Below are 14,222 nucleotides of genomic sequence, written 5' to 3' on the forward strand. Positions count from 1 at the left end.
TGGACAGAAGGGGAAACATTGATCCAGCTTGTATGTCATTCAGTCCCTAACATAGATATCTTCTCTGTCAGTTTTATCTAATTATTATAATGCTTCTTAAGCAGGGGGTAGGAGGTTATTTTGGTTGCTGATATTTGTGATTATATGACATAAGCTCACAAGACAAAAGCTCATAAGACAAAAGCTCACAAGATATAAGCTCACAAGACAAAAGCTCATAAGACATAAACTCGACCCTTAATGGAAATAAAGACAATAACTCACAAATCAAGCTCTGGGTATTATCTCAGATTGGCACTTTTCAAAAAAATTGTGCTAAGAAGCAAATATTATTATTGATAAGGGCTTATTATCATTATTATTTTATATCTTTACTAGTGTTGCCAAGATGAGATGATGAGTGAATATGATCTAAAGTGTCTCATTTTCATATTTATACATCATGAATAGGTGCAGGGGCATCTACAGAATTTTTTGTTGGAGGGGTGGCAAAACCAAAGATATTACACATAATATGTTTGAAGGTGTAGGTTTATATCAAAATACATACTACAAACTGGCAGCATAGACATGCATTTACATTATGTATGTGAATTAATTTTGACTTTCATCAATCACACACTGATATAATATAAATTAAAAGTTTACATACAAAGTGACATTTCCATTCTAATTGTGATAAAACATGTGGTAATATGTGTGTATTTGCATAATGTATTATAATCTAATAAAATAAATGTGAAAAAGTGTGAGCTTTTGTCTTTTTCATTAACAGTGTGAGTTTATTTCTTGTGAGCTTTTGTCTTGTGAACTTTTCTTGTGAGCTTTTGTCTTGTAAGCTTGTCTTGTGAGCTTTTGTCTTGTGAGCTTATGTCCGTGCACCGATCTTTGTATTCTATCTCATTAGTCAATCAATCAATCATTTCGGTGCCCCAGGTCTCTCTTGCAGGAGACCCACAGCTCCCAGATAATTGGCAATAGCCACCAACAGGCCCATCAATCACTCAGTGAAGAAATAGTGTGTTGCTTTCTAGTGTGGGGCATTGTAGGATAAGGTGCTCAGTGCCTTCTGTGTGATGATTGCATCTAAGGCAGTTTGATTCTATGACCAGGCATATTCTGTGCAGATAATGTCTTAGAGCTGGATGGTGTTTTGAATGCAAGTATACTAATGTTGTTCTTGTTTCTCTTAAGAAGGATTTTTTGTGGGGCTAATGTCAGGGGTGTGTGGGACAATGTACAAACCATGTAGCACACAATTTGGGTCGCACATTGTACTGACTACGTGGTACGTATCAGAAAGGACACACTGCGATATGACACGCATACCTGCCTGATCAGCGTGACCCAATCCAATGCAATTAGGGATAATTATACACCACGGGGACTTTCCCACGCTTCCCTGTAAAAAGAGTTAAGTTCCAACCAACCAATAAAGGACAAGTAATAATCACTAACCCTCTTTCTTTCTTCCCATAGCTGACATACCACGACATCAATGACCTTACAGAGAGACCATGGGCCCATCTCCCATTGCTGCCACCCCCACCACAGCTCCAACTTTTCCAATAGCCACTGGGGGACATGAACCAAGTGTAATATACTGCCCCTCGCCTGCTTACCACCCGAAGCCGATGGAACCAGCAGAAGCATTGACACGCTCCAACAGATGTGATTCCTCCAAACGTCGTTTCCTCAATGACGTTGGGGCTTGGAGATCCAAATTTCCTGCATCTGCCACCAACAGCATCACCTTCGCCAGTGGTGCAAATGCCTGCACTTCACCTTCGGGAGTCACCACGACTCCTGGAGCTTCATACTGACAGACATCAAGACACCCCTCCTCAGTGCTGGCTTTCCCACTCATCACAGGTTACTGGTCAACATCGCCAACATTCACCTGATCTGCGCAACAGCATCCACCTCGATGCCCCTCCAAACAGCACCACAGCCAACCACAGCCATTCCCATCGATGCTAGACATCTCTATGCCCACCGCTCACTGAGCTATCTGGGACAACCTCAACGAGTCTCCAGCAGAGATGGCCCTCGGCCAGCCTGTCATTGTGCCCGAAACTACACTACTTCGATGCCCCTGCAAACTACACCACAGTCAGCGACGGTCACTGCCATCGACGCTAGACATCCCTACGACCACCGCTCACCGAGTCATCTGGGACAATGTCAAAGCGTCTCCACCAGAGATGGCCCTCGGCAAGCCCCTCATTGTGCCTGAAACTGGCCTACCCTGCAAACAGCACCACAACCAACCATAGCCACCGACATCGACGCTAGACATCCATCACTCACTGAGCCATCTGGGACAACCTCAACATGTCTCCAGAGGAGATGGCCATCAAGTGCGGAATGCACCCTGAAGCCAAAGCAACTCTAAGGGAGATTATTGTACAAACAAGTGGCGCGCACCTCAAGGCACAAATTGTATTGACCACGTGCTATGCACAAGAAAGGATGCTCCGCAATCTGACACACATACCTACCTGGTCAGCGTGACCCAACCTAATGCAATTAGGGATACTTATGCACCACGGAGGATTGTCCATACGTTATATATATACGGTTTCTGACCACATGTAAAAACAGTTCGGTTCCAACCAAGCAATAAAGGACAAAAACTCATCAATAACCCTCTTTCTTTTTACCGTAGTAACACCTACAGGAGTACTGAAGGTGGTATGTATTGAAAAGAATATTCTTTTATTTGGGGGTGAATATTTTTCATGTGGATATATTTTATGGCAAGTTGTTGAATATGATTGAAGAGTATACTGCTATTCTATCTTTATATTATTATTATTATTATTACAAGAAGAAGCTAAGACAGGAGTGGGAGAGAGTAAAGAATAGAGTAGAACTAGGAGTGGAGGAGGAATGGGGATGGTTCAAGGAGGGAGTCACAAAGTGTGCAAAGAAGGTGTGTGGAACAAGAAGGACGGGAGGAAATAGAAGGAAGGGTAGTGAATGGTGGGATGAGGAAACAAAGAAGGTTGTAGAAGAGAAGAAGCGAGCTTTCACAGATTGGTTACAAAATAGGACAAGGGAGTCATATGAGAGGTACAAAGAAAAGAAGAGAGAAGTAAAGCACAAGGTAAAGGAGGCAAAGAGGAGAGCAAATGTGAAATGGGGTAAGAGTATGACAGAAAATTTTGAAAGTAATAAAAAGATGTTTTGGAAAGAAATTAAGAGAGGAAGAGGAGGCGAATCAAGTAGAGAAGAAAAGGTAAAAGATGCAGATGGAGAGATGATAATGAAAGAGAAGGCAGTAAGGGGAAGATGGGCAGAATATTTTAGGGAGTTGCTAAATGTGAAGGAGGATAGGGAGGGAAAGATAGTTGCAGTGGAAAGTAAAAATGACCGTGATGAGTGAGGAAAATGGAGGAGAAATAAGGAAGGATGAAGTGATGGCAGTTGTTAAGATGATGAGAGTAGGTAAGGCACCTGGTCTGGATGGATGCCATGCAGAATGTCTAAAAAAAAGGAGGTACAGTGATAGTGGGCTGGTGAGGTTATTTAATGTGTGCTGGAGAGAGGGTAGAGGAAAAAGGGGACAAGTGTGAATGTAGTAGTTTCAGAGGGATCAGTTTGTTAAGTATAGTTGGGAAAGCTTATGGGAGGATCTTGATTGAGAGGATTAGGAGAGGAACAGAGGGAGTAATTGGTGAGGAACAGTGTGGATTTAGGACAGGTAGAGGCCGTGTAGATCAGATTTTTGTGGTAAGACAGATATGTGAAAAAGCTATAGGAAAAGGTAAGTATGTTTTTTGGGCTTTTATGGATTTGGAAAAGGCTTATGATAGGGTAGACAGGAAGGCACTGTGGGAGGTTTTGCAAATATATGGGATAGAAGGAAAGCTTCTAGGAGCTGTCAAGAGTTTTTATGAGAGTAGTAGAGCTTGTGTCAGGATTAGAAATGGAGACAGTGAGTGGTTCGAGGTAAAGGTGGGACTTCGTCAGGGATGTGTTATGTCGCCCTGGCTATTCAACTTATACATGGATGGGGTGGTGTGAGAGGTAAATGCTAGGGTGGCGGGTCAGGGATTGGAGATGTTTAAAGAAAATGGAGAAAAGTGGGAGGTGAGCCAGCTGTTGTTTGAGGACAACAATGTGCTTGTAGCATGATCAGAGGAGGGATTGAGGAAGTTGGTGACAGAGTTTGGGAGAGTATGTGATAGAAGAAAGCTAAAGATAAATGTGGGTAAAAGTAAGGTGATGAGATGTACAAGGGGTGAAAGTGGCAGCAGACTGGAAGTGAGCATTAAGGGAGAGTGACTGGAGGAAGTGGATAGTTTTAGGTACTTGGATGCAAATGTGGCAGGAAAAGGTGGAGTGGAGATAGAATGTAGATTGAGAGAAGCCTTGGTGGATTAAAAAGTGTAATGAGGAATAGACATTTGGGAATGGAGGCTAAGAGGAGATTATATGAAAGAGTGATTGTGCCAACAGCACTGTATGGGGCAGAAACATGGAACATAAGAGAGGAAGAGAGGAGTTTGAATGTGTTTGAGATGAGGTGTCTGAGAAGTATGATGGGGATTACTAGGCTGGATAAAGTGAGAAATGAGGAGGTGAGGAGGAGAACAGGGGTGGAAAGGGAGTTGGGAGATAGGGTGGATGAAAGAGTCTTGGGATGGTTTGGATACATGGAAAAATGAGTGAAGAAAGACTAGTAAAAGAGGTATGGAAGGCAGATGTGGAAGGAGTGAACATGAGGGGGCGACCTAGGATGAGATGGATGGATGGGGTGAAAGGGGCTTTGGGGAAGAGGGGAATGTCTGTTGAGAAAGGAAGGGAGAGGACAGAGGACAGGGATGAATGGAGAATGGTTGTACATGTATATGGATGATGTTGTGATGCATGAGGTGGAATGGGTGGGGGGATGGGGGGGGATATATTATATGTGAGAAAAATTTGACACAGCCCAAAGGGATTTCTCCCTGTCTTCTCCTTTTCTGCATGAGGGGATGGAGAGGGGGGATCGCTGATTTAATGAAGCGGCCTTGCTGTGGATGTGCTGTGTCTTGCGACACTGCCTCTGACCCAGGGCAGTGGACAAGATGCAGGGATGACCCGTCATCCAGGAGATGCCAAGATAAGAGGGAGGGTAGAGGGTGGAGGGGAGTGGAGTGTATTTAGGGATGGAATGGGTGGGAATGGTTTTTATGCCTTTTTCTTTTTGGCTACCTCCCTTGTAAGGGGGAAAAAGACTTTGGTATATGTATTTACCTGGTTGTATTTACCTAGTTGTATTATACGGGAAGAGAGCTATGCTCGTGGTGACCCATCTTTGTATCTCTCAGCATCAAGTTTTTTCTTAAAATCTTGAATAGTGTTTGCACACACTGTTTCGTTGTCTAATTTGTTCCAAGTATCTATCACTCTGTGTGGAAAGCTGTTCCTTTTCAGATCTCTTCTGTAACTTATCTATATATGTATGTATGTATGTATGTATGTATGTATTATTATTATTATTATTTTCTACATTCAGCTGGTTGTATTTGTGTGATGTAATGAGATAGGTGAATGGAGTTGAGGGCTGTAGCACAGAAATGTCTACTTATCATTTTCATATGATATCATATGGGGAGGATTTTGCTGAGGGCAAGTGTTCTATTGGGGTGGTTTTGGAACATCCTGTCATTGTTATTAATGCTTTATTTTATATAATTTTTTAAATGTCTATGATCAGAAGGAATGTCAACAAGAGATGTGCAGACAATAGAGGTGAAGTCGAAGACATTAGTAAAAATGTAAGAATTAGAAATATAGATAAGCATAGTGTGGAAGGTGAAGATAATTTTCCATGAATTTAATGAGGGAGGAGATGACAACCTCTCCCGATTAGCAAGTCTAGAGGAAAAACTAGAGAACATGAACAAACAATGGGAGATTAGGTTCAGTCAATTTACACGGATTACACAATGAGTTGATAAATTGGAAGAACTAAAGGAGAACCAAAACATAAAGAAATAGAATTAAAAAAACAGTTAAAAGAAGTAAAGGATGAGAATGAGGAATTAAAGAAGAATAAAGAGAATAAAGAGTCAATAGCAAAAGAGGTACATGGTTGGAAGAAAGTCCAATAGACCAACAGATGTTGAATTTAGAGATATAGTAAATCAACAGATGAAAGAACACACTAAGGACACAGTTATTAAAGTGATGAGGGAGAAGGAGAATAATAAGAGACTTAGCTGATAAAAAAAAGTACAATTATATTAGGGATGGAAGAGAAGCATAATCTAAATAGGACTACAAGAGTAAAAGAGAAGGAAAAAGTAAACAAGGTATTAGTAGTTCAAGAATTTGAACAAGAAACAGGGAAAGAAACTGAAGAAATATATAGACTAGGGAAATACAATACAGATAGGACCAGACCAATTAAGGTTAAATTCAGGTCACAAACAACACCAGAGAATATCTAAACACAAACAGGGAAACTAGCAAAAAGTGATCTATACAAACAGGTATGGATAAAAAGAGAGAATGAATAAAGAGGAAAGAGAGGATGAGAGAGCAAAAAGAATGGAGGCTAAGGAAAAAAACAAGAACAGAACAGAGACAGACTAAGAGAAATTCTATTGGAGTAGTGGATATGAAAGTGAGGAAATGGTTCATAGCAGAGAAGAACAGAAGGGAAACAGAAAACAGGATGGAGGGAGCAGAAAATTAAAAGTGTCATAGAAAAATGTAAAGATCAACCAAAACTATGAGGAGAGGCTGGCAAAACTTGAAGTACAGACATTGGAGCAAAGAAGAGAGAGACTTGATAAATATTTATAGAATCATGAAAGGCATAGAAATTATTGATAGAGAGGATCTAATAATTATTAGATCCTCTCTATCAATAATTTCTATGGGATAGTAGAAATACAAGAGGACATGGAAAGAAATTCAAGACAACTATAAAAGAGACCTGAAAAAGAACAGCTTTCCCCACAGGATAATAACTATTTGGAACAGATTAGATGAGAATGTGGTGTGTGCAAAAACAATACACGAATTTAAAAACAGTCTAGCTCCCTTTCCCATAAAATACAACTAGGTAAATTCAACTTGGTAAATACAAACACAGTGGCAGTGGTTTGAGTTCCCGGCGGCCACTACAGCGGTCCGGGTTCGAATCCCACCCAGGGCTGAAATCACTTCAGTATTGCTGCGAGTCGTTACTCCAACTTTCGTGGGCGGGGAGCTGAGTGTGTACGCGTGAAAGGTCACAACATTACCCATAGATCGGTCATATACGAGCTCTGAGCTCTCTTCTAGGAAGGATATAGCTGTCGATCACGAGCCCAACACGTTATCTAAAACCATGGTGAATCACGCACACAAACACACAACTTACCCAGTAGATCGTACTGCCGACTAGTAGTGTGGTAATACTTTTCAACCCTAGGCGTTGACCGAACTACTGCTGAGTTATCAGGTAAGCGCCGTGCCAGTACACCAGTGTGCATGTGCGTGCACGAAAGGTCGCATCCCAGCAACTCACCTGACCCAGGATGGAATAGAAAACGTCGACGTGTGAAGACAGGTCGACCCCGTCTGGTCCTGAAATTTGAGATTCGTCGGACTCTCGTTGCTCGTCGAAAACGTCAAGCTGCACAGCCAGATCGCTGTCATTCTCCGCATCTTGCCTGCAATAAGTAGTGATTTACTAGTGAAACAACCGTCTTCTGTTTGGACTAAAAAACATTATCATTGTATCAACATGTAAATGTAATTACCATCATAATGTAATACATTGCAATAATTTTAGGGTTCAATGAACTACTAATGTTTACATGCAAAATAGACACATTGTGCTCAGAATATTGACTGTGTTTCCATCCGTTTCCTCTTTCAATCAAAATTAATTTACGGTTAGTTAAATAACTCATTAATCAATGGTTCCTTATACATCTATAATCTCTTTATATTTCAACAACTTGAAAAAAGAGAAAATAACGATGAACTTACCTGAGTCGACTAATGACATCCAGAACCTTCAGACCTGAAGAAAGAAGAAAGAAAAATGCATGACTTGCATATCATAAAAATATCAATCGAACATAAATGATAAAGTATTTCAAAATTCATCGGTTCTTAGGAACAAACTGTACCTTGGGAATTGCGCGTATATTAGCTATTCAAACGAGTATAAGTTAGATCACGGATAGGGAATTCAGGGGTGAGGTAGGTCAGCTCGATCGAGACCGATATGTGGATTAGTGGGTCAGGAAACTGATGATTATTCTTTACTTAATTGTTTACTAGTTCTAACTCTTGTGACTCGTAATTTTGGTTACTGATACTAATGGCATTACCATCGGCACTTTCCTTAGCATTATCATAATTCGTATCGCTACCACTACTACCAGGTTACTGTTGCTGCATCACACAGTTATTACTATCATTAAATTTTCACGGTGGCTGCAGCGTCATAACCGTTCCTGTGAAAAGTACATCCACCACAGGACAACACTCATTATTTTTCTGCTATCATGGACTTCCCAAGTTGATGTCAAGAGACTATTCTGGAAGCGAGTGGAAATATAGGGGGAAATAATTGTGTTATAGCTATTAAACTCTAGGCTTTGGTGTTCTGAGTTCGTCATCGAGTTCATCACTGCCCGTCGTTACTCAGTTGTCATTGGTGGGGTGGGGAAAGATAAATTATGCTAGAACAGGAACTCGTACGATGAACAGGGTTCTAGACAGCCAGAAATCGGGCCCCAGAGCATGGTCCCACAATAAGGAGACAAGAAAACATCAAAAGGATATATATATATATATATATATATATATATATATATATATATATATATATATATATATATATATATATATACATATATATATGAAAATTACATACTGTACATGCATGTCAAAATTATATGGTAGACTACACTTAATAAAAACACGAAGTGATCTGAGAACTTCACATAAATATATTCGTCGAAATAATGTTACAGATGCTCACAAATTATAATTACTGATCAGACAAAAATTCACCTTTGTCTTGTCGTTTCCCCCAAACCATAATTTTCCATTAATTTCTATCTAAACAAAATAGAAAAAAAATACCCTAAAACTTTGCTTTTGAGGTTAGAACAATGAATTAACATTTTTGCCTTATTTCGTTAGAGTATAGAGTATGGGTTACTATTGGTTTTCATGTCATTGTAAAATCTCAATTGTTTATCTAATTGCTTTTGAAATGTTACAAATAAGTTAAAACTATTGAAGTAGGAATATATAGTGTTCTAAAGATTTTAATTTTATCAAAACCATTCTTGAACTGACCAGATCTAGGAAGAAATTTCTCATACTTAGAAGAACTTGCTTACATTTCAGAAATCTTCTCAAATGTTCCAGAATGTTATACAAAAAAAATCAAAAGTTTCTAGAACATTTTAGAACATTCTATTCAATGTAGACATTTCCAGAATATTCTAGAACTTTCTAGAATACAACAAAATATGTAGAATACTCATTAATTTTCTAGAATCTGCAATTATTTTCTAGAATTATTCAGAATATTCTAAAGTAGGTTCAAGAATGTTCTACAAAGATTGAGAACATTCTGGAACACATTGTAGAAGACTAAGAATATTCTGAAGTATTGCTTGGGGCTTCCAGACCACCAATCAGTTCTGCTTTGTCTGACTGCGAATACGGATCACAAGAGGTGACATGGCACTAAGAGACTGCAATCATTCTCCAGATGCATTCTGCTACATATGAGGTCAATTCATTAAGACAAGAACAAAGATGTTTTCTGTGACAGTATCTGGAAAAATGTGTGAAGCTTACAAAACGTATATTGGTGTGCCAGTTGGGGACCAAGACAAGACCTGGGCACCTTATTTTGCTTGTGAGCATTGTATATCAAATAAATAAATAAATAAATAAAAATAGAAGGTAAGATAGCTGTTATTTTTTCAAGAGTAAAACCCAATTAAGAATTAAAATAAAATAAGTTTAACAGAAAATCATACTGTTGTTCTTTTACAGGATAGTATAGAGGGGAAAACAGAGCCTACTGATCAAACTGACTGCTTTTTCTGTACGGTGGATCCTTCCAAACGCCGATCTGAGATCTGGGGGAAATGCAACTGCTGTTCTCTATCCAGATATTTCATTTTCCATTGCACCAGTATCACACAGTGCTGATCTTCCTGCACCAGCTCCTCCAGAAAGAAAGCAGCTATCAGAAGAAAGCAGCAAGTCAGAAGATGAGCTAAACAGAAAGGAAGACTGTGACATCACAGATACAGTTGTAGTTGGGAGGAATCCTTACTACCCAAACCAAAGAAACCTCAATGACTTCATCAGAGATCTTGGTTTGACAAAGTCAAATTGTGAGCTTTTGATTTCAAGGTTGAAAGAATGGGATTTATTGGATGACAGTATGCAAGTGACCAGTCAAAGAAGACGTCACAGACATTTCTCTGGCTTCTTTGCAAAAGAGGACATGCTATGCTGTTACAATGATGTATCAGGCTTGTTTGATGCTATTGGAATTGCTTGCAATACAGATGAATGAAGAATCTTCATTGACAGCTCCTCCAAAAGCCTGAAAGCTGTCCTTCTGCATAATAGAAACAAGTATTCATCTCTGTTGCTTGCTCATTCTGGGCATGTTAAGGAGGACTACGGTAGTGTAATGCTTCTGTTGGAAACTTTGAACTACAACAAGTATGACTGGGAAGTTATTGGAAATTTCAAGATGGCTTTCTTGATGGAACTGCGAGGAGGTTTTACCAAGAATCCCTGTTTTCTTTGCCTTTAGGACAATAGAGACAGAGCGGCACGTTATCAGAGGAAACATTGGCCTCCAGGGACTGACACTACAATGGGAGCACACAATATCAAACATGAACCATTAGTGAATCCTCAAAAGGCTTTGTTCCCTCCACTACACATCAAACTGGGTCTCACGAAACAGTTTGTTATAGCTATTGACAAGAAGTCTGCTGCCTTTAAATATCTTCAAGACTTCTTTTCTAAGTTTTCAGATGCAAAGGTGAAAACTGATTTCTTCATTGGACTACAAGTAAAGGAAATTATGGAGTCCTCAGAAGTTATACAGAAACTCATAGAAAAGGAGAAAAAAAAAAGCTTGGGGGTGTTTCATTGCTGTAGTACAGTTTTCTTGGCGACAACAACTGATTGAAGCTTTAGTGAAAAGCTGTGGTGAGATTAGTTGCAGAATGCCCTTAAAGGTTCATATCCTAGATGCTCACCTCGACAACTTCAAGGAGAATATGGGTGCATATGAGTATTCAGAGGAACAAGGGGAGCGCTTACACCAAGATATAATGAACTTGGAACAGATATATCAGTGATCCTTCAATGAAAACATGATGAGAGGCTACATTTGGCGGCTCATACGTGAAAGTGATTTGTTGTATTCACACAAAACAAGAAAAAAAAATTATTTTTAATCCTAGAAATTAGTTTCAGAAGTTAGAAAAAAGTGTCCTTTCAATTTTTTTCTTTCTAAAAATGGTGAAATTTGATAAATTTAGCCATTTTGGTGCATAAGATAATTCTAAAAGCCACAAAAGCAAAGTCTGACAGGAATAATGGACATTTTCTATTGTTTTGCAATGAAAAGCGTTGGAAAATAACACTTGCTTGTGAAAGACAAAAATCGTGTTACGTAGTGGTATAGTTATAACGAACTTTGTGCTACTTGGTGAGAGTCGCCTCACGATTTTCACGCGTGTTTCTATGACATCCGTATATCATACCTGCTAACTAATTCGAACTCTACTGATAGAAAGGACGGCCGACAGTCAATCATGCAGCATTGTACTATGGAGGCAGTCTTTCCCCCTCTATTCCAGAACCAATGATCTTGCAATCTACAACTGCACAGAAAGGGCACCACACTACACAAAAAATATATAAACAACAAAAATGTTATTATCATTTATACTGTGATGTTGTCGCTAGCGTATCTAATGGTGATGGCAATATAAAGCCTTCCGGTTATTGATTTATTGATTTTACAAAGGATTACAAAGGCGGAGCATGCCGACAGGAGACCTTTTGGTCCATATCTAGGTCGGATGCGAAAAATCATAATAATAATGAATTGATAAATAAAAACTATAATAATGTAAATAATAAATAAAATAGATAAATGCATAGATGATAAACAAACAGGTAAATAGTAAATAATAAATTTACATATAACTAATAATAAATGAGAATCAAACAGACAAATGATAACAAAACAAAAACAAATAATATAAAATAAATTATAATCATTACAGCATCTTGCTTAGGTGTTTATCTAAATGATTCTTAAAGCTTCGAACTGAACTACATTGCACTACCTGTGCAGGAAGTTTATTTCATTCATTAACTACACGGTTGGCGAATTTGTTTCTACCCACTTCCAAATTGAATCTATTTCTGGACAGTTTGAGAGCGTTGTTTCTTGTCTTATTCTCATTCAATGTGAAAATTTTGTCACTTTTGATGCTGTCAATTCCCTTTAGAATTTTAAAGACCTGTATTAAGTCTCTTCTGAGTCTACGCTTTTTTTTAGGGAAAACAGATTCATATGTTTTAGTCGATTGTCGTATGATTTATTTTTGATATTTGGATTTTTCTACTCCTGCCATAGCAATTGCTGCCTCTTTTGCTAACTTGCTTTGGAAGAAAAATTTATCATTTCATTATAGAAGTTAATTCAAATTCAAGCCAAATAAATTCCTCCACTAAATGGGCATTGACTGCATAAGTCTCATACAGTCAATACGATACGGATTTTACCTACTACCTTATAGACCAGAATCAGACAGCATTCTTTTGGGACTCAAAATGTCATTCATGAATGCCGATCGCTCTCAATTTGTATCCCTCCTTTTCTTACGAATTTATAATTATGAGGAAGGGAGAAAGCAGAGAAAAGGAGGGAGTGGAGAATGGTTATGTGTGGATGATATTTTGACGCAGCCCGAAGGGATTTCTCCCCGTCTTCTCTATTTTCCGCGTGAGGGGACAGGGGTAGGGGGCGTATAAGTGAAGCGGCCCTTCTGTGGATGTGTTGTCTTGCTGTATTGCTTCTGACCCGGGCAGTGGGCAGGTGACAGGGACGACCTTCATTCACGAGGAGCTAAGACAAAAGGGAAACAAGAGTGGTGGATGGGAGTGGTATGGGTGGAAGTGGGTGCGTGACTTTGACTTGGCTACCTTCCTTATAAGGTATATAAATATGGTATAAGGTATATAAATAGATATAAGGTATAAGGTATATAAATAGATATAAGGTATAAGGTATATAAATAGATAGATAAACTTCCAAATTATATTCTCACAAAGTATTTGGGATGCTCGCTGACCGTTCTTGAATGGCTGGTGTAAAGCGAGTTCGTAGTAAAAACATATTTCACTAAACTCGCTGCCTCAACGTTAGGAGACACCGCTCTAGACCTCTATGGGAGGGAAAGTGTCTTACATAAAACCTAGTTTAAAAAATCTAAATACGGCATTAGTATAAAACAACTTACCGAAGAAAGAAATTTGTTTAGCGCGAATAGGTATATTAGGATGGGTATTTGGGGGGAGGATGGATGTGACAACATGGTTAAGGATGGTGGTGTAGAAACTTTCGATATCTGCACGTTTTCGTGCAGATTGCAAGCTTTTTGGCGCTGGGAAAAAAGCCACTTCACTTAGCCTCTGCCACAGGCAGAATACAGAAAATGCGAAGCATGATGGTTGACTGGTCTGGTGGTATGAACTATGTTGAGTAGTTGGATGGGGTCAAGTTTGGCGTCACCAAAAGTCACTTATGAAGGCCTCTGAGATCCACGTATTCCGTAATCACTCATTTCTCTGTATCGCCATATGAAAGCAAATATTTCATTCAGTTGTGTAGAGCACTGAGACGGTCATTGGCACTGCCTGCAATGACGTAAAATGTTCTTCCTTAGGTCTTGGTGCTGGGTTGACGTCTGTAGCTTCGTTGTGGAAGGTTTGTACATTTTGAACCCCGTTTTTTGCAGAAACTTGGATCGAGTAATAAGAAGCAGATCTCCTCGCTGTCGCCAACATCTCTGGCCCTATGAAGGATTGGTTGGCGGCCTTTGCGAAGGACTGAAACAGCAGCTGCTGACAAGAGGGTGGGTATATGCCTGATGGCAAAGAAAAGACTGACTGCAATGGCTCAGGTGGTGGCGGCGAGAGCAGAGGGAGGGCGGGAG

The 14,222-nt window shown here is 39.4% G+C and overlaps 1 protein-coding gene across 2 annotated transcripts in view; it reads right to left on the reverse strand.

Moving 5' to 3' along the window:
• The window catches only part of LOC143038108 (uncharacterized), a 562,954-nt gene that overhangs the window by 59,500 nt on the left and 489,232 nt on the right, over positions 1-14,222 (reverse strand). For both annotated transcript variants that reach the window (XM_076207096.1, XM_076207095.1), the window contains exons 8-9: positions 7,978-8,011; positions 7,511-7,655 (exon numbers count right to left, since the gene is read on the reverse strand). In XM_076207096.1, coding sequence (XP_076063211.1) covers positions 7,511-7,655; positions 7,978-8,011 — 179 coding nt within the window. The remainder of the gene's footprint in view (positions 1-7,510; positions 7,656-7,977; positions 8,012-14,222) is intronic.

This window comes from Oratosquilla oratoria, chromosome 23, assembly GCF_046742065.1.
Source record: "Oratosquilla oratoria isolate Oo_2021 chromosome 23, ASM4674206v1, whole genome shotgun sequence".
Lineage (NCBI taxonomy): Eukaryota > Metazoa > Arthropoda > Malacostraca > Stomatopoda > Squillidae > Oratosquilla > Oratosquilla oratoria.